Below are 24,749 nucleotides of genomic sequence, written 5' to 3'. Positions count from 1 at the left end.
TAGAACTGGACATGGAACAACAGACTGGTTCCAAACAGGAAAAGGAGTATGTCAAGGCTGTATATTGTCACCGTGCTTATTTAACTTATATGCAGAGTACATCATGAGAAATGCTGGGCTGGAGGAAGCACAAGCTGAAATCAAGATTGCCAGGAGAAATATCAATAACCTCAGATATGCAGATGACACCACCCTTATGGCAGAAAGTGAAGAAGAACTAAAGAGTCTCCTGATGAAAGTCAAAGCAGAGAGTGAAAAAGTTGGCTTAAAGCTCAACATTCAGAAAATGAAGATCATGGCATCCGGTCCCATCACTTCTTGGCAAATAGATGGCGAAACAGTGGCAACAGTGGCTGACTTTATTTTTGGAGGCTCCAAAATCACTGCAGATGGTGACTGCAGCCATGAAATTAAAAGATATTTGTTCCTTGGTAAGAAAAGCTATGACCAACCTAGATAGCATATTAAAAAGCAGAGACATTACTTTGTCAACAAAGGGTCATCTAGTCAAGGCTATGGTTTTTCCAGTAGTCATTTATGGATGTGAGAGTTGGACTATAAAGAAAGCTGAGCACCGAAGAATTGATGCTTTTGAACTGTGGTGTTGGAGAAGACTCTTGAGAGTCCCTTAGACTGCAAGGAGATCCAACCAGTCCATCCTAAAGGAGATCAGTCCTGGGTGTTCACTGGAAGGACTGATGTTGAAGCTGAAACTCCAGTATTTTGGCCACCTGATGTGGAGAGCGGACTCACTGGAAAAGACCCTGATGCTGGGAAAGATTGAGGGCAGGAGGAGAAGGGGACGACAGAGGATGAGATGGTTGGATGGCATCACTGACTGAATGGACATGAGTTTGAGTCAACTCCGGGAGTTGCTGATCGACAGGGAGGACTGGCGAGCTGCGGTTCATGGGGTTGCAAAGAGTCAGACACAACTGAGCGACTGAACTGAAGTGAACCAACAGTTTGACAAAGAAAGGCAGAGTATATTGCTCTTAAAAATCAGCAATTCACTGATTAATTACTTCAATGTTTTACTCTATTCATTTCCATAAAACAGCTAACTGGCACTGATAATGCTATTTCACTAGAGGTAGACTGATTTGCACGTTAGCAGGAAGAAAAAAAAGCCTATGACTTCTATGTTTCATTGAGTATTTCCAGGCGAAGTACAGTGCATAATACTGAGTAGACATTTCATAAATGACTAAGTGCAGTTGTATACTTATTTTAACAAAGAATTCAAAATAATCAAATACAAATAAAAAATGAAAATTCTAGAATACAGAATATTATATTCAAACATTAAAGATCCTATAATTTTCAAAAAGCTTAGATGGGAACATGTTTTAAGTATTTTTACTATCCTCCTTATCATTGTTGACTTTTTCTATTACCAAAAAAAGGGGTCAAATAGATTTTTACAACAAAACTCACCAAAAATGTTGGTCTTTACAGTAAGTGCAAGATGAGTATTATTCCTCAAAATTTCAAGGGCCTTCACAAACGTTATATTCTCAAAATTTTGTCCATTTACTTCCATTATCTTGAAGAAAGTGTTCAAAAAATACAAAGAAAGACAGAAACAGTATTAGTTATTTCTGCAGCCATAAGTTTAATGGGTAAAAAAATAAAACTTAAATAAAATGTACCTATATGTGAACAATAGTTATCTGTGAGAAGTTAAATTACTGTCTAATAGCTTTTCTCTATATTGTGGTATTTTCCTAAATCTCTACTAAAAACATTATTTTTTTTCAGTTCATTTCCTCTGGGATAATACTGGAAAAAAATTTAAAACATAATGTTATCAGCTCATAAAAATTATCACCTGTGTGTATGTGTATACAAATTTTAGTGAAGTATTCTAAATGCAAATTTATTGCATTTAAAAAAGAGGTAAATTCATTTAAAAGTGGTATTCTAATTACAGCTCATACCATTTCCTGCCACTGACTGAATCAGGCAGTCAAAAAGCAACAAGCACAACTGTTATGGGCTCTTGTTCCATCTGACATTGTTGATCGTTCATACCAGGGCTTCACAAATCTGGCTGTACCTCAGAATCATTAGTTTATTTAAAAAGTACTGACTCCAAGGAAAAAGGATAAAGAGGTAAGACATGAAGAGGGAAAAAAAGGCAGCACAGAGGATAGATCTTGACGGCTGACACAGAGATTTCAAAAGGATAAAAAGGAGTGAAAAAAAATATTAGGAAAAGAAAAAGAAAAAAAAAATCACAGAAGTTAAATTTCCAGAGTTTAAAAAAGTCTAAATACTGTCATGGATCATCTAATATCAGGGAATAAAATTAAAAGATCTATTTTTTGTTTTTAACAGATCACTTGAATATTCTGAATTCCAGGGACTTAGAATAAAGACTCTATAAGCATCACTCTTGGGGATTTGTGGAGGTGGCCAAAGGCACCTAAAAAAGGAACAGAATGGCTTAGGCTTCTTTGGGACCATATTAAGATGATGTGATACCTTTCTGTGCTATCAATGTTCTGAGAGAAAAATGCCTGTGATCAAAGATTTTTATCCTTCATTGAACAAAGATATCATTAGACATGTAAGGGACACAAAGCTAGAGTACTCATTCGCCCTTTCTGAAAGAAGTCCTAGAAAAGGTACCAGAAGTACAGGAAGACAACTATGAAATAAATAAAAATAATGGCACCATGTGGCATAGACGAAGTAGAGGTGATCAATGCAAGCAGTATGCAGGTGCAAAATGATTTTTAGTAATAAGCTTATGAAACTTTATGCAGATGCCAAAGTACTCTTAAAAAAGAATATTCACAATATTAAAAAATGACTTATTGAAAATCTCAGATAATTTCAACCATACTTGGAAGGCCTGAGGGAAGAAGTAAAGTAACAATAAATTTCTCTCCTCTCTCAGGAATGAAACTGCTGAAGTATTCTTTTCTTTTTCTTCTTTGAAGAATGAGATTCTTAAACATATTTACGAAAAAATACTTGACCAATAAATATATGACTCCAAATTCCTGGCAACTAGATATTCTTAATGAGTAGTCTGAGTAAAGCCCAGAAATCTCTATTCTAAAAAGCTCCCTTAGAGGAAGGAGAGTATCATTAAAACTTTGTGTCAGAGTTTCTTTTTTAAAAGTATATCATTTATTCTTAAATTTTAAAGTATTTTATTATAACATATGATTCACTTATATTAGTTTCTTAACTCCCTGCACTACTGATATTTAGATACTGATATTTGGGCTGGATAACTGCCATGTGGCTGCTTTGTCACGGGGTGTTCCTGGCTATTCAGCAGTATTCCTGGCCTCTATCCACTACATGCCAGTAGTAATTCCCAAGTCATGACAATCAAAAATAACTCCAGACATTACCAAATGTCTCCTGGGTGACAAAATTACTGCTGGTTGAAAGCCACTGTTTTGAAGTACAGAACTTTTAATAATGTGAATGCATGCCTGCTTGCTTGATTTATGTCATGCCATGTGGCATGTGGGATCTTAGTTCCCTGACAAGGGATTGAACCTGTGCCCCTTGCAGTAGAAGCACAGACTCTTTTAACCAGGGAACCACCAGGTAAGTCCCTGTGAATGCCTTCTTAATTAAAAAACAAAACCCACCACGGTGTGGTTATAAGTAAAATAAAGTCACATTCTAAATGAATGCATAAACAAACAAAAATTTTAAGTGGAACAAAGTCAGCTTTCCAAATGATTTAGCTAGAAGAGAAACCACTCTGGTATACATGAGACTTTGAGAGCTTTGTTCAAAATACAAATGCCCAGTCCTTAACTCTGCAGAATGTGATTACTATGATTACTAAGACTGAGGTATTGTATTTTTTTTAGTAACAAAGTTGTCAGCAATTTCATTTTTGAAAATATATTTTTCTATAGTTTACTAATGCCTCCATGGAGAGAATAAATCCCTATCTACTTACTCCCAGTATCTCCCCTTCCTTTTCCTAATCCTTCAACCAGCTCACTCTACTTACGGATGTACCGAATAGTTTTGTTACCATATGAACATTATTTAAAACAAAACCATCATTTATGGTAAATCTTTGGCCACTTAATTTTAGAGTGGTATGGATAAAAGTGCTTACTCCTTTAAAACATGCAAGGGTGCTAACTCTCTTACTGACCTTTCTGGAATACTGTGAAGTTGCCAAACGACAGAGTTTCCTAATACTAGGAGGATGGGCAGGACCATTCAGATTGATAGTGGCCAGACTACCAGGCTGTTTCTGGACCTGCTATATCGAATTTTCCAGTAAGAGTAATGGATATATGACAAACACATTTTAAAAATAAACCATTTAAAAATACCACCTCTAAAAAAAGGTTTCAAAGGTATTTCCTTAAATTGATCATGCTTACTAGAATATTAGCATATAAGAAAAGTAGCACTCCTATTACTTATAAAAAGGCTTTAAATGGTTGTTATTTACTTACTTGATCACCACGTTTCAGTCCTGCATCAGCAGCTTTGCTACTAGGTTCCACACTTTCAACAAAAATACCAAATCCCTTCTCACTCCCTCCACTTAGGCTGAAATGCAGAGGTGACTCCCGGGAAGCTTTCTGCAGAACAACCTGTCTCCATTTAGCCTTTGCAGCACACGCAATATTCAATAACCGGAGATGACCATTCATTTTCTACAAAGTAGAAAGGGGTAACATATATATATATATAAATGTATATTATTTTTTTCTAAAGGCTTTAAAAAATATAACCTAAAATTATTACAACTAGAGTAAATAAAGAATATATAAGTATGGGTAAATAAAACTGAAGGAAAGAAACACTTCCACCCTAGAGCACTCTCAAGAATAAAGATCCCTTGATATGGTTTTTTAAAATTTCTAGATAATCACAAGTTAGAAAAGATTTCAAAGTGATGTCTTACTCAGATAGTGATGACAAAAAAATTTCTTCATTTTCTGAATCTAAGTAATAACACATTCTGTATTACCATCCTGCTTATCTCCTAGCTGTTACATAAAACGAGAATATTTTTAAACTTTTATTTAAAACCTTAAAGGACTTCAACCACCTTCCCAAACATTGTCTAATACTCAGACACATGCAAGTCTCCATCTCTTTCAGAAATATTATTCTTATAATTTAGATCTTCATCTTATAATTTTAGATCTTCATTAAGCTCAGCAATATTTTAACTTTCAAGTTCTATATCAGTTTAATGTATCAGCTGAGAATTCAACTATTCTCAAATAGTGTATCAAATTAAATCTCATGTCCATAACAAAAAGCTAAAGTTTTTCTCAGGGTAGAAACCAAGTTTTACACCTCTTCTGATCCTATATAACAGCTTGGAGTATACAGCAGAATTCAGTAAATATTTGATGACTGACTTGATAACTGGGGGAAAAAAATCCCATGATTGCAAGATAGTTTCTATTTTTCATAAGTCCCTGGAATATTTATAGAGCCAGCAATGGAAGCACCAAATGATGTTGGTGAGCCTCAATGGGCCTCTTAATCAAGTTCCCTGTTCACTCTCCCCATTTTGCATAGAGTAGATGTGCTGCTGAATAGGCTACAGGAACCAAGAGGTAAGGAAAGAGACAAAACAATCTGAAATTTCCCCTTCTTTCTTCAACTTAATCCACTTCTACTCTGTAATAACAATGGTGCCGTGCCAGGTTTTGTTTGCAGATTCTTATATTCATAGCTCACTATAACCCTCAAGATAATCCCAACAACCTAGAGGCTACTATCTATAAAATAAGACAATGGAGGCATATAAGGTTGGACAATCTTTCCAAGTTCACGTATCTACCAAGTGGTAAAGTCTGAATGTTGTTAATTCAGGCAATCTAACTCCTGAGCTGCATTATTATTTATTTCCTAAAAATTTAAGTTGCTTGGAACAGACAACTGAGTTGCAGTTCAAAGTTTTTATATCTAATATGAAGAATAAATAGATTTATAAATAGCTACCATCAAAGTTAAGAAGACCTTGAGGGTATTATCTGAGGTGTTGTATATTAAAAACAAATGAAATCACATGCAGAAGGGAGATTTAGAAAGTCTAATGTAGGTCTGATAAATATGTGTATTTGAATGCCTAAATCAGTGAAGACTCTGGAAGAAGCATGATCTTTGTTTGGGTTGAAGCAGCAGAGGATGAGCCCAAGTTTAGAATACAGATTTGAAAGTTCTCAGAAGACAGGAAAAGATGAAAGCTATTCTGAGTTGCAATTCTTCAGCAGGGGGACAGAAGAGATTGGTAAGAATCCCCAAACCCTGAAGAAGATAAAATTCTGAGCCTTACTGTATCTTCCAGATTTTTTTCAAATTCCTCTAGAAATCGAGTCATAGCAGGATCACCTTCAAAATCATTGAAATGATTATTTACCCATAATAATACAATCCGTGTTACCTGTGGAAACATGGAAGAAGCAGCATACGATTATATGAGAGGAATTCTTCCTGCAAAAATAAAGTCCTAAAAGCAAGTCCTAAACTGAGGAACAACTGAGCTTTATGGCTAAGCCCTCTGCCCACCCTCTCACACATGAAAGGCTCATTCTAACAGAGAGGAACATTTTAGTTTGAGCTTTTGCTTCCTTATATAATAGAGAGAACCAAGCCTCTGCTTTCACTGAGAAGACAAGCCTGTACACTAACATGTAAGAAGTACATAGGAATGCAAACTTCTAAGGGCAGGCAAATGTCAAGTATTTCTTTAGCTGAGAACATTTCACTGAAATTATAACAAAAATTTGAAATCTCCTTTGTAAACACTATAATTTTCAAAGTTGGGAATTTATTCCTTTGTTAACCTGTGCTACAGATTAACAAAAAAGTTAAAAACAAACAAATGAATGTTCAATTAAATACTGTGCTTACAGTGAACTCTACTCAATGCTCTGTGGTGAACTAATATTGGAAAGAAATCCAAAAAAGGGGGAGATATAGGTATACTTATATCTGACTCACTGTGCTGAATCAGTACAGCAGAAACTAATACAACACCATAAAGCAACTATAGTCCAACAAACATAAAAAAAATTAAGAATATTAAGAAACATTCTGAGCATTAAGAAAACACAGGAGCCAAGATAAATCTAAAGAAATAAACCAGAGATTTCTCCAAAATCCAGATTTAAAAAAAAGTGCCTAACAATACAAATAATTTAAGTCACACACTTTTAAAATTGCGGTAAAATAACACATAAAATCCACTATTTTAACCATTTTAAAGTGCACGACCCAGTGGCATTTAGCCCATTCTCAGTCGTGGACAGTCATCCCCAAGTGACCTAGTTCCAGAGCAGTATCACCACCACAAAAGAAAATCCCATTCCCAATAAGCAGCCACCTACCATTCTGGCCTCCTTCCAGCCCAGAACAGCTTCTATTTGCTTTTCTGCCTCTCTGATTTGTCACTCAATATGTGATCTTTTATGACTGGCTTGACTTAGTACATTTTCAAGGCTTATAACACGTTGCAGCACGTATCAGTATTTCATTTTTTTCAATGGTGGTGGTTTAGTTGCTCTGTGTCCAACTCTGGTGACCCCATGGACTGCAGCCCGCCAGGATCCTCTGTCCATGGGATTTTCCAGGCAAGAATACTGGAGTGGGTTGCCATGTCCTTCTCCAGGGAATCTTCCCTACTCAGGGATTGAACTCGGGTCTCCTGCACTGCAGATTCTTTACCAACTTTTTTATAGCTGAATAATATTTCATTATATAGTATGCAATATTTTGCTTATCCATTCATCAGCTGATGGACATTTGGGTTGTTTCCACCTTTTGGCCATCATCAATAGTGCTACTATGAACACTTGTTTACAAACTTTTGTTTGCACACCTATAACCTATTTTGGCTATATACTTCAGGAGTAGAACTACTGGATTACACCGTAATTCTATGTTTAACTTTTGGGAGAACTGCTGAGCTGTTTTCCATAGCAGCTATACCATTTTACATTACTACAAGCAATGTATGGGAATTTCATTTCCTCCACATCAACATCCTTGAAATCATTGGTATTTCCTTTTGTAAGTCATCTTAGTAGGTATGAAGCAGGGTATCACTGTGGTTTTGATTTGCATTTCCCATGTTTAATGACACTGAACACCTACTGCATGTGATTGCTGGCCATTCATATCTCTTCTTGGGAGAAAAACCTATTTGAGTCCTTTGTCTATTTTTAAGTCATACTGGCTTTTTGTTGTTGAGTTGTTAAGAGTTTTTTCATACATTCTGAATACTAGATCCTTGTCAGACATACGATTTGCAAACATATTTTCCTATTCCATGTGTTGTTCTGCTTTTCCTGATAGTTCCTTTAATGTGAAAATGTTTTAATTTTGATGAAATTCTATATATCCATTGCTCAAGTCTGTGCTTTGCACTAAAAAACTATCGTTTAATCCAAAGTCGTTTTTTTTTTTTAACTCCTTCTTTTCTTTGAAGAATATTATAGTTTTAGCTCTTACATTACGTCTCTGATCCATTTTGAGCTAACACTGAATATGGTATAAGGTAAAGGTCAAACTTCATCCTTTTACACATGAATATTGAGCTGTCCCTAAGTCATGTTTTTGTTCATTCTCTAGCATGCCTTTATTTCCTCAGCAATCTAAGTAACTATATATAATTTCAAAAACAAGGGAAAGGCAAGCCTGTAGTTTTGGACACTTACTGTATCTAACGTATTTCCTTTAAAGTATAACTCAGAGCTTCCCAGGTGGTGCTAGTGGTAAAGAACTCGCCTGCCAATGCAGGATACAAAAGAGATTAGGGTTTGATCCCTGGGTTGGGAAGATTCCCTGGAGGAGGGCATGGCAACCCATTCCAGTATTCTTGCTTGGAGAATCCCATGGACAGAGGAGCCTGGGAGGCTACTGTCCATAGGGTTGCATAGAGTTGGACAGGACTAAAGCGATTTAGCACAAACTAGAACTCAGAAAGATATGCCAGGCAACTATGGCTCTACTTTTATTTTTCTTAAAATAACTAACTTCCTATTACTGAGGTAGTTTATCGGTAGTTATGTACCAGTAAGCTGAAGTATTACTAGTTTTTCCATGAAAAGTATAAACACTCCATTAAAAAGTTAAGATAATCTATTTAAATGTTAAATGCAAAAAAAAAAAATCCTCAATGCCACAACTAAATGTGTTACAGCAGTGATAAACTCAAAAAGATAAAGTTTTTAAATGATTATGAAGTCTTTTAACTCAGAAAAAGCAATGTTTTTCTATTTAGATTGTTTCTAAGCCTTCTTGAAAAAATGTACTTGGTGAATATTCTTTCCAAACTTTTAAATGTTTTACTGATTTCTGAAACCACCAAGTATTTTGATTGCTGCTGCTGCTAAGTCACTTCAGTCATGTCTGACTCTGTGTGACCCCACAGATGACAGCCTACCAGGCTCCTCCGCCCCTGGGATTCTCCAGGAAAGAACACTGGAGTGGGTGGCCATTTCCTTCTCCAATGCATGAAAGTGAAAAGTGAAAGTGAAGTCACTCAGTCATGACCGACTCTTCGTGACTCTGGACTGCAGCCAATCAGGCTCCTCCAACCAGGCGATTTTCCAGGCAAGAGTACTGCAGCGGGTTCCCATTGCCTTCTCCAAAAGTGCAAGACTATTATCCTGCATCTTCTGAATTTATAACTACAACACAGCCTGATTTCAGTTTCTGCCTTTTAGAAGGCAAAATAATCTACTTTTTACAAGCTATTTTGTCATAAAAGTAACCAGATATGTCTACTGATTCACTATTTTTTTAGGTGAATTGAATCTTATCAAAATAAGCATTTAATTTGTCAACTGCAAAAGGTTTTGGGGGAATATAAAGGTTAAAATCACTTTCATGCCCTTTATAATACCAACCTTATCCCTTAAGCTGTCAATTTTAAACCATTCCAACAGTTTGGTCCCAACATCCAAAGGACTTGCAAGAAATGTTCTATAAGTTAATAGGAAATCTTCTATATAAGTTGGGTCCACAATGGAATGTTCTTCTATTAAATGCATGATGAGACGCTCAGGTGTTCCCTAAAAATCAAAACAAAGAAAGAATTAGAAAATAAAAAAGTAGCTCAGGAACCAAGTAACTCCTATTGATTACTTCCCTTTGTAGCTCTCGATTATAAAGTCCTCAAAGTAAAGTTTCATCTTTAAAACTCTCAGCACTGGAAGCAGGTAGTGTCTCTAGGTCGTAGACCATCATCACGGAGAAGTTTAGAGAGAAATAAGGCAGAGGAATAAACATGCACAACAGCATTACCTTGGCTATAGTGGTTTCATCCGTATTTCATTATAGCTATGGGGTGATGATATAATGACGATCTTGAGTAAAGAGAAGGAAGAGGGACGCCCCTGCTAGTCCAGGGATTAAGAATCTGCTTGCAAAGCAAGGGAAATCGGTTCAATCCCTGGTCTAGGAAGATCCCACATGACATGTTGCAACTAAGCCTGTGCACCACAACTACTAGCCGTGCTCTAGAGTCTGAGAGCCCTAACTACTGAACCCACGCACAGCAACCGCTGAAACCTGTATGCCTGCAGCCTGTGTTCCACAACAAGAGAAGTCACCACATGACAATAAGAAGCCTGCACGGAACAATGAAGAGCAGTCCCCTACTTCCACAACTAGAGAAAGCCCCTGTGCATCAACAAAGATCCTCCACAGGCAAAAAATAAAATAAATAAGTAAGAGAAGAAAGAGGTGAGAGTTAAAGAAAATAAATAAGCAAAGCTTTCTTCCGAATTTAATCATCCTAAATTCCCTTCTGTTCCAGGTTATGGGAACAACAGAGTTCAAGATAGCTTGTTTTATTACTGCCACTTCTTGAACAGAGGTTTCCTCTTCTGTTTCTCCATTCCCGTTTGCCAGAGGAACCAGAAGTCCTACAGACATTTTTTACATGCACTCAGTTTAACTGCTTGCCTGTTTCCCAATTTATAAGAAGGAATGAAAGTAAAATTTATCTGTTGCTCCTCTCTGAATTCCTGAATCACTGTTAAAATTTATTACCCTAGCAGCATCTTAAAAAATGGGTACACAGAACAAATACAGAAATAAACCAGGTATTAAGCCAAATATAAAAACCAATTGTTGTCCATAATGTGAGATTTCAGTTTGGTGCATTCATCCTAACGATTTCATTGGCCAGAATTACTGCATGACAAATATACATTACTACTAACAATGTTCTTGTTTAAAAATTTATTATAAGATTAAAAAAGGGTACCCACTGCTAATCAGGTATGTAAATCATTTCTCTAGAAGGAAGTCAGAGGAAAGGCTCTTCAAGTTACCTATTTAAGGGACAAGACAATCACAGGTCATTCCTATTCTTCTCCCACCTTCAAAAACATTCTAAGAATTCCAAATTGTGTCTGTCATTCAGGCAAATCACAATTTGACATCACTCAAATCTGGTTCTCAGATCATACATAGCTACGTCAGTGGTGAAAATGATTGACATATTAAAGAAAAGCTGTTATTCTGATTAGGTAAATAACTGAGGAGGGATATCTGTGGAGATTAGGTTGTATTTTAAAAAGCAGTATTTAATGCCAAGTTCCATAATCATGCAGAGGCACCTACCAAACTGTTCACTAGCATCCAATACGGTGGGATGCTGGGAGACAGGTATGCCGAGTGGGCAGGTGAAGGAGATGGCTAGCTGGTAGAGTTTGGTTACGATGAGCAAGCAAGTAAATATACAGAGCATAACAAGAGCCACTGTTATTTACAACGAAGGAAAGGAAAAGGCTACAAAACTGACTCTGTGGCAGAGTACTAGAACTGGGAGTCCTGGTATAAGCTCATGACTGAGACAGACAGATATATAAAGGTACAGATGTGCATGAATTTACAGCAGTTAGATACATATTCCTACCTCCCTGGGGAAAGGCTTTAGAAGTAATGACACCACAGTAGCAGTGAACAGAGTGAGTGCCCCGATTTGGGTTTTTAAATGCTATTATCTACTAGGAGGATCCAGGGCTCTTTGGAGCAATGACTGATTTCTAAGCAGGGGCAGGAAAAGTAAAAGATGACCCTGGAAAATCTTGTTTTGCCAGGTAACAAGGAAGCTCTCAAAAATGATGGGAACATATCAGAAGAATATAGGAATCAACAACCTTAAGAGGGTCCCACCAGCTAAATCTGGGACAATCAGACAATCAGAACAATGCTGATGGTAAAGAAATACATGAGGCCAATATAATCAAAGAGGAGAGAATGCCCATTCTTAGAGCAGAATGACAATAAAATAATGGAAATAGAAAAATCACCATTTCAGGCAGGAGTAGTCAATCTAAGAAAGACTGGTGAATAGAGGTCTGCAAGACATACTAACACTATCCTAGAACATAAATGCTTCAAATGCTTATCAATTACAATGGGTAAAATGGTGATTTCACAGTAAGGAAACTTGACAGACACCAACAGGACCAGGTGATTAAGATTAACTTCACTAGTGGTAGCAGGGGTGGACACTGTGCCCCCTGAGAAGATGTACTGAGAAGAGCAGGACATTATTTCTGCGGGGTTCCAGCCAGGAAAGTATAACTTTAGTCTGGGCATGAGGAAACACCGCACAGATCTAGTCGGGGATCATACTGCACACTATAAGGTCTATATTCATCAAAATTGCTGAGAATGTGACAAGGGAATAACTATTCCTGGAGTAGACTTAAGTGACATGACAACTAAATGCAACTGTGTGCCTGGATGAGACTGAGCCAAAAATGAAAAAAAGCCAAGTTTGGGGGAGAACTGGTGAAACTCTAAACGTGGTCTGTGGGCTGAATGGCTTTACTTTATCAATGTTCATTTCCTAACTTGAAGGGTTCCATGGTGTTTATGTAGGAGACTGTTCTTCTTAGGAAGTACACAATGAAATATTTTAGATTAATTATGCATCACATTTGCAGATTGCTCTCAAAAGACTGGAAAAAAAACTGATGAAAATGGAGAAAATGCAGGGAAATTGTTAACAGTGGGGGAATCTGAGTCAGGATACTCTATACTGTTCTTGCAACTTTTCTGTAAGTTTGAAAGTATTAAAAAAAGGGGGGGCCTCAACATGAGCCTTCATAAAGAGACAGCCTGTGACAATCCACACATATATTTGAATTTTTTCCTACACAGAAAGCTTACACTCATCAGCTTAGGAAAAAGAGTGTTTAGAAATAGCCTGACTCTTAAAGAATATCTGATCTGACCAACCAGTCCCTCTTATTGTTAAATAAACAGTTGCACTTATAATGAAAAATAACACATTTAGTTATTTTGCAACCAAGACTAGCTTGAAAAGAAAAAAAAGGTCAAGCATTTATTTCCTGTCTTCCAACTATAATTGCTCTATTTCACATCTGTGTGTGCTCAGTCATGTCTGACTCTTTGTGATCCATGGACTGTAGCCCGCCAGGCTCCTCTGTCCATGGGATTTTCAAGGCAAGAATACTGGAGTGGGTTCCCATTTCCTTCTCGAGATTCAGATGCCATTAAGACAGGCAGATGGGAGAGTGGAAGGCAAGGGGGCAAGGATCAGAGGGGAGAGGGAATCAGAGAAGGGAAAACAACATGGGTATTAATACTTAGACTTACAGCATGCTAAGGCTTTTGATTTGCCACATTTAGCCCTAATAAAGACCTGCCATAGCATCCCCATTTTCAGATAAGAAAACTGAGGTTCAGAGAGGCTAATGTCTGTTTCAGTGACACAGAGATCCCATAAGCACTCTCCATCTTCATCTAGGATTCTTGTATGATGGCTGCTCCTTTCAATTTCTGTTTTGTTTCTAAATATTGCTATCTTTGATGAAATTAACTCCCATTATTGATGAATCATAAATTTGAGAAGGAAAATTTTGACTGGCATATTCTAAGTAATATCCTTTCATACTGATATTACACGGCAGTGCCTTCCTTACCCAATAAAATACTGTTAAAAACCAACTAAGAAAAAGTCAAAATTTCACATTTATATACACTGGATCCCAAAGTTAGTGAATTACCTTGCACTACTTAATAAGCACTTCAAAGTCTTTTAAACAAGATGAAGGTTTTATTCTATCGATAAGAATAGTAAGTAAAACACACTCACCTTAATTACAATGTGTCCTTTCCTGGTTCCACTTCGATCCAGTTCACGATGCTCATGTACCATAACAATTTCTCCCTTTTCCTCAACTTTATGGGTATTTTTTTCAACATGATTTAAAATTCTCCAATAATCCTGCTGGGCTATGCAGACAAACTGTCCAAGAACAACGTGGGGACAATTAATAAACCTATAATACATAAATATATCACTATGCACCAAGGCAGAGCACAAAGGTAAGAACTCAAGTGACATCAGTTCTTTTTTATTTATCCCCTTTACTCCTTAACAAAAATCAAGGTAAAAAAGAAAAATAAATCATGCACAAAGAGACCAAAGAAGTTAAATCCGTGTGAATTCTGTTCTAAAAGGAGAAGTAAGCATATACTTCTTTCAAAACTGACACTATGCAAAGAAAACATGAAGCAGGAGTAAGTTAGAAACAAAAAACTCAGAAGTTCCTATTTCTTCCTCCACTGGAAAAAAAAACAAAAAGGAGACTGAGCTGGCTAATATCACATAGATATTTAACAAATAAATTACTGGGTATACTCTCTTTAAAATATGTATAGTTTAATTCCACAAATATTTGGATCAGATATAAAATCTACTTTCCTTTATTAACTGTGAGTTTTTCAAACTTGTAATTCTCAAATCAAGCTATTTTATTTTGAGGAAGGAAAAAGGCTCAGCCATTTAAAATCAAGAAACAGGAGAACCAAAAAAAAAAAAAAAAAACAAACCACCCCAGAAACAAAAGAACATACACTGCTATATTTAAAATGGATAACCAACAAGGACCTGCCATACAGCACAGGGAACTTGGCTCAATGTTATGTGGCAGCCAGGGTGGGAGTGCAGTTTGAGGGAGAGTAGATACAACGTTTATGTGCGACTGAAACTATCCTTCGCTGTCTACCTGAAGCTATCCTAAATAATCCCCTTTACTCCAATATAAAATAAAAAAAATTTTAAAAAAAGAAACAAGAGAACATGACCAGAGATAAGCTTACCTGACAGTCATCTACTTTAGTCCTAACAACTCCATGCATGTACTGTTTATCCAGAGTGGGTGTGATTCCAAAACTATTTCCCATAAAGAGATTGTCAACTTTTCCATCTGGATAACTGATTTCCACAGTGCCATTTAAAATAACATACCATGAATCAAGCTATAGAGAAGACGACAAGTTTTAAGAATTGTTGAGAAAAGATGATTATATGTTAACTTTGAAAAACAATCAATACATATAACTCGTAAAATTTATAAAAGATCTCATTATATTATCAAATATTCCATCAGATCAGAATATATTACTAAATAACACCCTGTTTCTGTTAAGCAAATGACTACAGTTTATTTTACTCTTTCTTCTTTTAGTCACCCAATGAAATCAGGGACCCTTATAACTGACCAAAATACTCTAAGACAAAATAACGTTATGGCTAAGGCCATAGTTTAGTCACTTAGTCTTGTCTAACTCTTTGAGACCCCATGGACTGCAGCATGCAAGGCTTCCCTGTCCATCACCAACTCCCGAGCTTGCTCAAACTCATGAGCAAGCTCATGAGCAAGCTTATCACCATTGAGTCGGTGATGCCATCCAACCATCTCATCCTCTGTTGTCCCCTTCTCCTACTGCCTTCAATCTTTCCCAGCATCAGAGTCTTTTCCAGTGAGTCAGCTCTTCACATCAGGTGGCCAAAGTGTTGGAGTTTCAGCTTCAGCATCAGTCCTTCCAACAAATATTCAGGACTGATTTCCGTGAGGACTGAGTAGTTTCATCTCCTTGCAGTCTCAAGAGTCTTCTCTAACACCACAGTTCAGAAGCATCAATTTTTGGTGCTCAGCTTTCTTTATAGTCCAACTCTCATATCCATACATGACCACTGCAAAAACCATAGCCTTGACTAGACGGACCTTTGTTGGCAAAGTAATGTCTCTGCCTTTTAATATGCTGTCTAGGTTGGTCACAGCTTTTCTTTGAAGCAGCAAGTGTCTTTTAATTTCATGGCTGCAGTCACCATCTGCAGCGATTTTGAAAATCACCAAGAAAATAAATTCTGTCACTGTTGCCATTGTTTCTCCATCTATTTGTGATGGACCGGATTCCATGATCTTAATTTTTTGAATGTTGAGCTTTAAGCCAGCTTTTTCACTCTCCTCTTTCACTTTCATCAAGAGGCACTTTAGTTTCTCTCCACTTTCTGTTATTAGGGATGTATCATTTGAGTATGTGAAGTTATTGATACTTCTCCCAGAAATCTTGATTCCAGCTTGTGCTTCATCCAGCCCAGCATTTCACAAGATGTATTCTGCATATAAGTTAAATAAGCAGGGTGACAATATGCAGCCTTGACATACTCCTTCCCATTTTGGAACCAGTCTGCTGTTCCATGTCCAATTCTAACTTGCTTCTTGACCTGCATACAGATTTCTCTGGAGGCAGGTAAGATGGTCTGGTATTCCCATTTCTTAAAGAATTTTCCTCAGTTTGTTGTGATCTACACAGTCAAAGGCTTTGGCATAATCAATAAAGCAGAAGTAGATGTTTTTGTGGAATTCTCTTGCTTTTTTGATGATCCAACAGATGTTGGTCATTTGATCTCTAGTTCCTCTGCCTTTTCTAAATCCAGCTTGAACATCTGGAATTTCAGGGTTCAAGAACTGTTGAAGCCTGGCTTGGAGAATTTTGGCATTACTTTGCTAGCGTGTAAGATGAATGCTAGCGTGTGGAAGTTTGAACATTCTTTGGCATTGCCCTTTTTTGGGACTGGAATTAAAACTGACCTTTTCCAGTTCTGCGGCCACTGCTGAGTTTTCCAGATTTGCTGGCATATTGAGTGCAGCACTTTCCCAGCATCATCTTTTAGGATTTGAAATAGCTCAACTGGAATTCCATCACCTCCACTAGCTTTGTTCATGGTGATGCTTCCTAAAGCCCACTTGACTTCACATTTCAGGATGTCTGGTTCCAGGTGAGTGATCACACCATCGTGGTTTTCTGGGACATGAAAATCTTTTTTTGTATAGTTCTTCTGTGTATTCTTGCCACCGCTTGTTAATATCTTCTGCTTCTGTTAGGCCCATACCATTTCTGTCCTTTATTGTGCTCATCTTTGCATGAGATGTTCCCGTGGTATCTCTAACTTTCTGGAAGAGATCTCTAGTCTTTCCCATTCTATTGTTTTCCTCTACTTCTTTGCATTGATCACTCAGGAAGGCTTTCTTATCTCTCCTCCTTGTTTCTGGAACTCTGCATTCAAATGGTATATCTTTCCTTTTCTCCTTTGCCTTTAGTTTCTCTTGACGTACTCCTCTGGAAGTAAGGCCACAAACTCTCGGAATTTGAATCCACTGACCAGCTGAATGAGTCTGGGAAAGTTGCTTCAGTTTCTCTACTGCTATAATGGGTGTAACAATATCACCTATCACAGAACATTTGTGTCAATTAAAAATGAGTTTATTACAAATCAAGTAATAAATAGCAATAAATTCCAGACTGGAATAATGTCTGGCAACATTATTAATGGCAAACATTGAAAAGGAAAAAAAAAAAAAGGAGCTACTGATTAAGAAAAGCTATTAAAAACCTGAATTTTAAGGTATACCTAAAAATATACCAAAAATTTCTAATGTTAAGAAAATACTGCTCTCAATTTATACCAAAGTATTTAATGCTCTAAAGAGACATATTGTAATGCCTACTGCATATCCATGAAAGACTACTTGTTCTCATTTAATATCCCTTTTATTAGTCTAAACTTTCAACAATTTTAATGTGATTTAAGGAAAATCTGGATTATCAATTCTTAAGAAGAATCAGTGGCAACAAGAAATATTTTTTCAAACCTGTGGGGTTTTGTTATTTCAAATATAAAATATAATTATTATGAAATTTTACAATTACACAAATTACTTAAGGATAGGGCCCGTGTTGGGTTTTCCACCACTATCCTCAGTGTTTAGAATAGTAACTGGCAAAAGCAGGCACACAACAAAGTTTTGCTGACAGAACTGTAAAAAATTAAAAGGACAAAATTTGTGGAAAAGTTATTTAAAATCCTACTGTTTGTATAGTTGTCATTAAAAGCTTAGTATTTTCCTCCCATGCTTATCTTATCTCACACTGTTGAACTTTTATTCTATGCTTTGAAAAAAATTTAATACTATATTCATTTGTTTAAGCTTTTTTTTTTTTAGTATATCCCATGTGCTAAATGTTTTCTAGGATACGGGGAGAAAGCATGTAAATGAAGCTAGAGGTAAGGCCCCACCTTCAAAGACTTCTATCAAATCAAAGATTTCTATTATGATAATTTGAAAATCTATATGATATTATAACCTGTGGCCATATACTCATTTAGCTAACCACTGCTTATTTGGGGGATATATTTTGGTTATTTTCAATTTTTAATATTATACATACGTCACAATGAATACGTTTTGCCATAACTCTGAGTTTTATATTGTCTGGAGGAGAGACAGTCAGAAGGGTAATAATAGATCAGAGACTGTTAAAAGCCCATGTTAAAAATTGCTAAATGATTTTCCAGAAATACTGCTTATATTCCTGTTAACAGTATCCATGACAATGTTCACTGACTGATATCTCACTATCAATTTTTATCAGTTCAATAAGAAAACCAGTGAAGTGCTACCTAATAGCAGTAACACATTTCAATTCCTCTGAATCCTCCCCTCCACCCATCCATAAGTTGCCATCCAAGCATTTTTGAAAACAAAACTGCCACATAAATGCCTCAACTTACAGCAGTTCACTAGAAGGCACAGGTATGAATACACTTCCTTCGTTTAAAAAGAAAATGGGTAAAATAAAAAGGGTAAGGAGATTAAATACTTGATAAACATTTAATAATACTATAAATATACTAATAAAATAATAAGTAAGAATATCTTCAAGTCCTACAACTTAATTTGAGAAGTTAAAAACAAATTTGGTCTAATGAATAACTGAACATCTATTCTGTGTAAGGTCCATGGCCAGGAAATCGAAATTTAGACAAAATCAAACAAAATGAAACTCATCTCTTCAGAAATTGTAACTACCCCCAAATCAGCATTCATTTAAAAAACTGTGTAACTTTTAAGTCAAGATTTATACAAGTTTATGAAAATTAAACATTCTAAAAATTAGCTCCCACAACCAAGTAATGTGTAACAGTTATTTGCTAACCTACCTCTTGCCCATCTTCAAGAATAACAGCTCCAGCCTGCTCTACCACTTCAAAAATCATCACTGAGCAGAGTTCTCTCCTTACAGACATAGTCATATTTGCAAAAGCAGGCAGCTGGTGCATAAACTCCAGCAATTGTTCTGTTAAAACACAGAAATTCTAGTTTAGTGCTCATCAAGGACTACAGTTTAAAGATACAATAAAATCTAGAATCCAATACCCAATTTCCTAATCAACTTAGGAATTCATGATGCTTACTTAACTAGAGAAGCCAAGATGCAAGATGACTGTTGCTTAAAAAAGTCTGGTTAATGGATACATTCTGACTCATACAAAAATATAGGCATAATGGAAGACACCAGAATTCACAACCTCTAGAGAAAACCTGGAAACTATAGGTTCAAATGAGGCTGGAGAGTTTAGCTAATTTTCCTTGCAGGAGATGCTATTTCATGGTGGTTAGCTTTAGTGATGCCCTTTGAGCTAATAAATTACTGAAAAGAGCTTTTGTCTGTCTCTTATGGGCTAGAGTTTTAAGTAGTTATTAATAAATGTCAGTAAGTAATTAAATCAGGGATAACAAATGTGAATACTACTTTAAGATTTGTCAAAGCAAATACAACGTAACTGTCTAATTTAACCAAGAAATGTTTGAGTGCCTAAGTCCCTTTCCTTGTATAGATATGTGAGCAACAAAGACAAATATAAAGAAAAAAAGATACATTTAAGCAGTCAGCTAAAGCTGAAATAGAGGAAAATTATAAGAAGTTATCAACCCACAGAAAACTGTAAGTTAATTATATTTCATTTTTTAAATAAACCTTGTAAAAAGTGCACAGTGTACAATTCTTTATCACCACTGAAAACGCACTTACAGTTTCTGTCCAGAAAGCATTCACAACATGAGTCTTAACTGTAGGCTGCATAACTATATGTTATTACCATGATAAAGAATGTTTAAACGTACTGATCTTCACTCCCAGACTATAATTATTACTAGCAGTATTTCCTGATCTGAATCACAGCAATATAACTCTTTTAAAAGAGAAATCTAGGATAAAATCTTAAATGAATCATAATATATAATGATACTAAGTAATCTTTGTCCTTAAAGATGACATTAGCATCTTTAGTATTATTCAATCTCTAATGTAAAGTACAAGAAATTAAAGAAAAATTCATAAAATTTGAGCTGGAGAGGCAAAACTATGATTTCCTTTTTTAAATAACATTTGAAATCTTTTAAAATTCACAGACACTGGACACTGATGTCCTGTGTTGTAAATGTCTTATGGACATGAAAGGGAAAACCACTTTAATGCAATCAAAGCTTTTGTTTTATAAACTGGGGCAAACAGAATGTTAGGCCTCTCATCACCCAAAGATCATCAGGGTTGATTCAGCTGATCTGGTTGTCCAGGCAAGTGTCCCCTTTGTCCCTCACCGCTTCAAGCATGTGTCCCTCCTGAAGTTGTACGCTTAGTCAAGCTGCCCGTTACAGGAGTATCTTGAAGAGAACATTCCCTGACAAAGGGGAACCGTCCTTTGGTTACGGGCATAGGAGGAGCTACGTTCCACAGCTATTACCTCCGAACAAGCTCTCCTATCAGGGCAGCTAGCCTCAAAGATGTCCCTAAACAAATCCGGCCTCTTGATGGTCATGTCTGGATGCAGTCCCCTCCCTTACTGCATGAGGGTTGCTTTGTGTGACAAACATAATTGGGAAGAAGCAATGACGTGTCATTCCTGAGGCCAGATCAAAAAAGACACTGTGGCATCTTCCTACTTCTCCCCTGAATTATGGCTTTGGGAGAAACCAACTGCCATGTTGTGAGAATTTTTAAGCCATCTCTGGAGGGGCCTGCGTGGAGAGGAACTGAGGTTCTATGACCAAAGCCACATGGGCAGCCACCTTGGAAGTAGATCCTCTAGCTCAGCCCAGTGAAGCCTCAGATGACTGTAATCCCTTCCACATTCTGACTACAACCATATGAGACAGAATGAGCCAGAATTACTCAGCTAGGCTACTCCTGAATTTCTGACCCACAAAAAATTTTCAGCAATAATGTGTCATCCACCAACAGGTAAACTATATATAAACTAAACTATAAAATTCCTATTGTGAACAGATGTATTTCTTACCAATGTCATCATCAGTTTTATCTGCAGGTTCTTTTTCAAGACATTCTCGGACAAGATCCCGCCCCTGCAGAGGATCTGTTCGATCAATGTCTTCATCTTCCTCTTCTTCATCTTCAGAATCAACAGGTCCTTCTGGAAGACGTGTTAAATCGACATCTCCTACCTCACTTTCGGTAGCCTACAGGAAGAAATCTTGATCACATCACTTCATGTTATAGAAATTATGTATTATAATTATGAATAAAATAAAACTATCCCTTCTACTAAATATCATCAAGAATTAGGCAACACTGTATGTTGTACCAAAAACAAAATGATACTTATTAATAAATAGTTCTCTGCCCAAAATACAGGCCATCATTTCAGTGTGACATCTAAATTGATAAGTCTAAGCCAGTAAGTATAAAATGGTCAAGAGATTAACACATCACTAAATGTATTAATACTTTTTTCCAAAAAAACACTTATATTCCTTAAAAGTACATTTCTTAAAATATGAAGTGAAAGAAAAAGACAGTTTACTAACAATCATTTTAGGAGTACCTTGTTAGTTTATGTTGGCTATTTTAAATAAGGTTATTATTCTTTCACCACAGGTTTAAAGTCTAGTAGAGGAGGAAGTCACATAAATTAAGAAGTAAGTATAAAACAGGTAAATAACAGTACTGAAAACTGCTAAAATGCAACAACTATGAAGGACTGAACAAATACTTATCTCTTTCCAATACCTTATTACGCAATCTAACAATAAGCGTCACTCTAGGCAATCTTGAAGAAAATAAACTTATACAAACAAGCTGAACTTTGCAAATATACTGGTCTCAGATATTTGTAAAAGGATTACCAGATTGTAAAAAAACTGTAAATGTCACTCATAGAAAACAATGAGAATGTATTTTGGGAAATAAAACTCTGCTGAAGTGGACTATTTGGCAATATTTCTAAACATTATACTCACTTGATTCATATTATAACTGAAAAAGCATGAATACTGAAGCAGATATGAAAAAAAGTGAGTAGAACATACAGGAATTTTCATAACAAATAAGCACTCATATATGAGTATTAACTGAAAACTACAGAACCTCCATTCAAATATTTAAGTCTCATCTCCTGCATCAAACATCCACTCACTTGTTCCTCTCCAACTTAACCATTTCAAAAGGAAACAGTGCCCTGTTTCCGGCTAGGTAAGCTAACAGAGAAAGTCCTTTCCTATGGATTTTTGTAACTGGAGCTGGAGAGTAGAGCATCTTTTCTTCCCTGGTTGATGAACTGGAAGAATGTGATGCAGGGCAGCCCACAGCCACATGGGAATGCCTTTCTGTGGTAGGAGAAAATGGAATCAGCTGGCAGAGAAAGGGGTAGAGGAAGGCAGAGGAAGAACACTGAACAAGAGAGCAGACAAAAAAGAAATCAAGACAGACACAAAGCAACAAAAATGAAAAATCAAAAATGTGTCATGCAGGACAGAGATGGACAGGGCAGAGCATGTGCAGCTAAGATGACCTCTGACAGCAAATGTCACAGAGGACGAGGGAGGAAGAGCAATCAAGCTTCCGGGAGTGAAACGACTAGACAGACAGGGGCAGACACACTTGCAAGCGTCCAGGTTCCTTGAGGTTGGAGCTGCCTCTGCTTTCTCTGGGGATCAATAAATTATCCTTTCTGGCTTTTGTTAATACAAGTTAAGGCTCTGATACCTCCAACTCAAAGAGTTCTGATTTGTTTTAGAAGACCATGTTCTATACTTCCTGCACAGCTTTCAGTAAAAGTTTTAACGAACAGTTAAACTAGATTAAAACACTTGGCTTGAAATCTTTAAGATTAGACAAGCTGGCTCTTAAGGATCATAGAGGGGCAATCCAATCTTACATTGACTAGCATGTTCTCTTAAGTCATTTTGACTATGAAACGTTAGTATTCAAGTGAAATGCATTTCTAAATGATGTATCTTTGGAACTAAAAACTTGCTAGCAAGTTACAACCTCTTTTCAAAAATAAATAATCCCACTGCTGGGCATACACACCGAGAAAACCAGAATTGAAAGAGACACATGTACCCCAATGTTCATCGCAGCACTGTTTATAATAGCCAGGACATGGAAACAACCTAGATGTCCATCAACAGATGAACGGATAAGAAAGCTGTGGTACATATACACAATAGAGTATTACTCAGCCGTTAAAAAGAATTCATTTGAATCAGTTCTGATGAGATGGATGAAACTGGAGCCGATTATACAGAGTAAAGTAAGCCAGAAAGAAAAACACCAATACAATATACTAACACGTATATATGGAATTTAGGAAGATGGCAATGATGACCCTGTATGCAAGACAGGAAAAAAGACACAGATGTGTATAACGGACTTTTGGACTCAGAGGGAGAGGGAGAGGGAGAGGGTGGGATGATTTGGGAGAATGGCATTCTAACACGTATACTATCATGTAAGAATTGAATCGCCAGTCTATGTCTGACGCAGGGTGCAGCATGCTTGGGGCTGGTGCATGGGGATGACCCAGAGAGATGTTGTGGGGAGGGAGGTGGGAGGCGGGTTCATGTTTGGGAACGCATGTAAGAATTAAAGATTTTAAAATTTAAAAAATAAAAAACTAAAAAAAAAAAAAAAATAAGTAGTTTTAATTTAAATGTGTAGATACTAAAATGCCTTTTCCAAAACCCAATCTATTTACAAACACTGATTTTAACCTAAGAAATGAGTGTTAGAAAACCACTGAAGTAATATTTTTCAAACAATTAAATTTTTCAGAATTTAAAAACTCAACTCCGGTATAATAGTCTTTTTCTCTTCTATCAAGTTTTAAGGATAATCTACCTTAAATTTGAGTTCTTAATTACCTTGTCTTCAACTCAAGCTCAGGTTTTCATCCTCTGACCCAGATTATTTCAACCTCATCTCATTCTTACCTTTTAGATTTTTTCTGATAAAAAGATGGATAACTCACAATATTAATAAAGGCAAGATGCAATTCAGTTCTGTGGACAATAAGGAAGTCACTTGCATCACTTGCATGAAAAATGAAGGTACTAAAGAAAATAACTTTTTAGGGAGAATGAAAATCATGGGTAGGGACTGGGAGAAGGCTACTAAGATAACTCTTCAGAACTTTTTAAGGCCATCTGAAAAGGAAAGAATATAACCATTTTTATCATGCCTTCTTTTACTTGAACATTTTTTCAAAAGAAAAAGAATAAATAAAATTAGTTAAGAGAATATATTCAACTGCTAAAGCATTCAGAGCCTATAAGAGGGATGATGTGGTAAAATAAGAATTAAGAATA

At 36.4% G+C, this 24,749-nt stretch overlaps 1 protein-coding gene across 24 annotated transcripts in view; it reads right to left on the bottom strand.

The window, feature by feature from the left end:
- The window catches only part of RAPGEF6 (Rap guanine nucleotide exchange factor 6), a 221,058-nt gene that overhangs the window by 67,100 nt on the left and 129,209 nt on the right, over positions 1 to 24,749 (bottom strand). For all 24 annotated transcript variants that reach the window (XM_060415604.1, XM_042250259.1, XM_042250263.1 and 21 more), the window contains 8 exons: positions 21,443 to 21,620; positions 19,304 to 19,440; positions 15,115 to 15,273; positions 14,105 to 14,257; positions 9,873 to 10,037; positions 6,296 to 6,403; positions 4,452 to 4,655; positions 1,438 to 1,546 (listed from right to left, as the gene is read on the bottom strand). In XM_060415604.1, the coding sequence (XP_060271587.1) occupies positions 1,438 to 1,546; positions 4,452 to 4,655; positions 6,296 to 6,403; positions 9,873 to 10,037; positions 14,105 to 14,257; positions 15,115 to 15,273; positions 19,304 to 19,440; positions 21,443 to 21,620 (1,213 nt within the window). The remainder of the gene's footprint in view (positions 1 to 1,437; positions 1,547 to 4,451; positions 4,656 to 6,295; positions 6,404 to 9,872; positions 10,038 to 14,104; positions 14,258 to 15,114; positions 15,274 to 19,303; positions 19,441 to 21,442; positions 21,621 to 24,749) is intronic.

This window comes from Ovis aries, chromosome 5 (genome assembly GCF_016772045.2).
Source record: "Ovis aries strain OAR_USU_Benz2616 breed Rambouillet chromosome 5, ARS-UI_Ramb_v3.0, whole genome shotgun sequence".
Classification (NCBI taxonomy): domain Eukaryota; kingdom Metazoa; phylum Chordata; class Mammalia; order Artiodactyla; family Bovidae; genus Ovis; species Ovis aries.
Note: the sequence above shows the minus strand (reverse complement) of the source record. Positions and strands in the feature narration are given on the sequence as shown.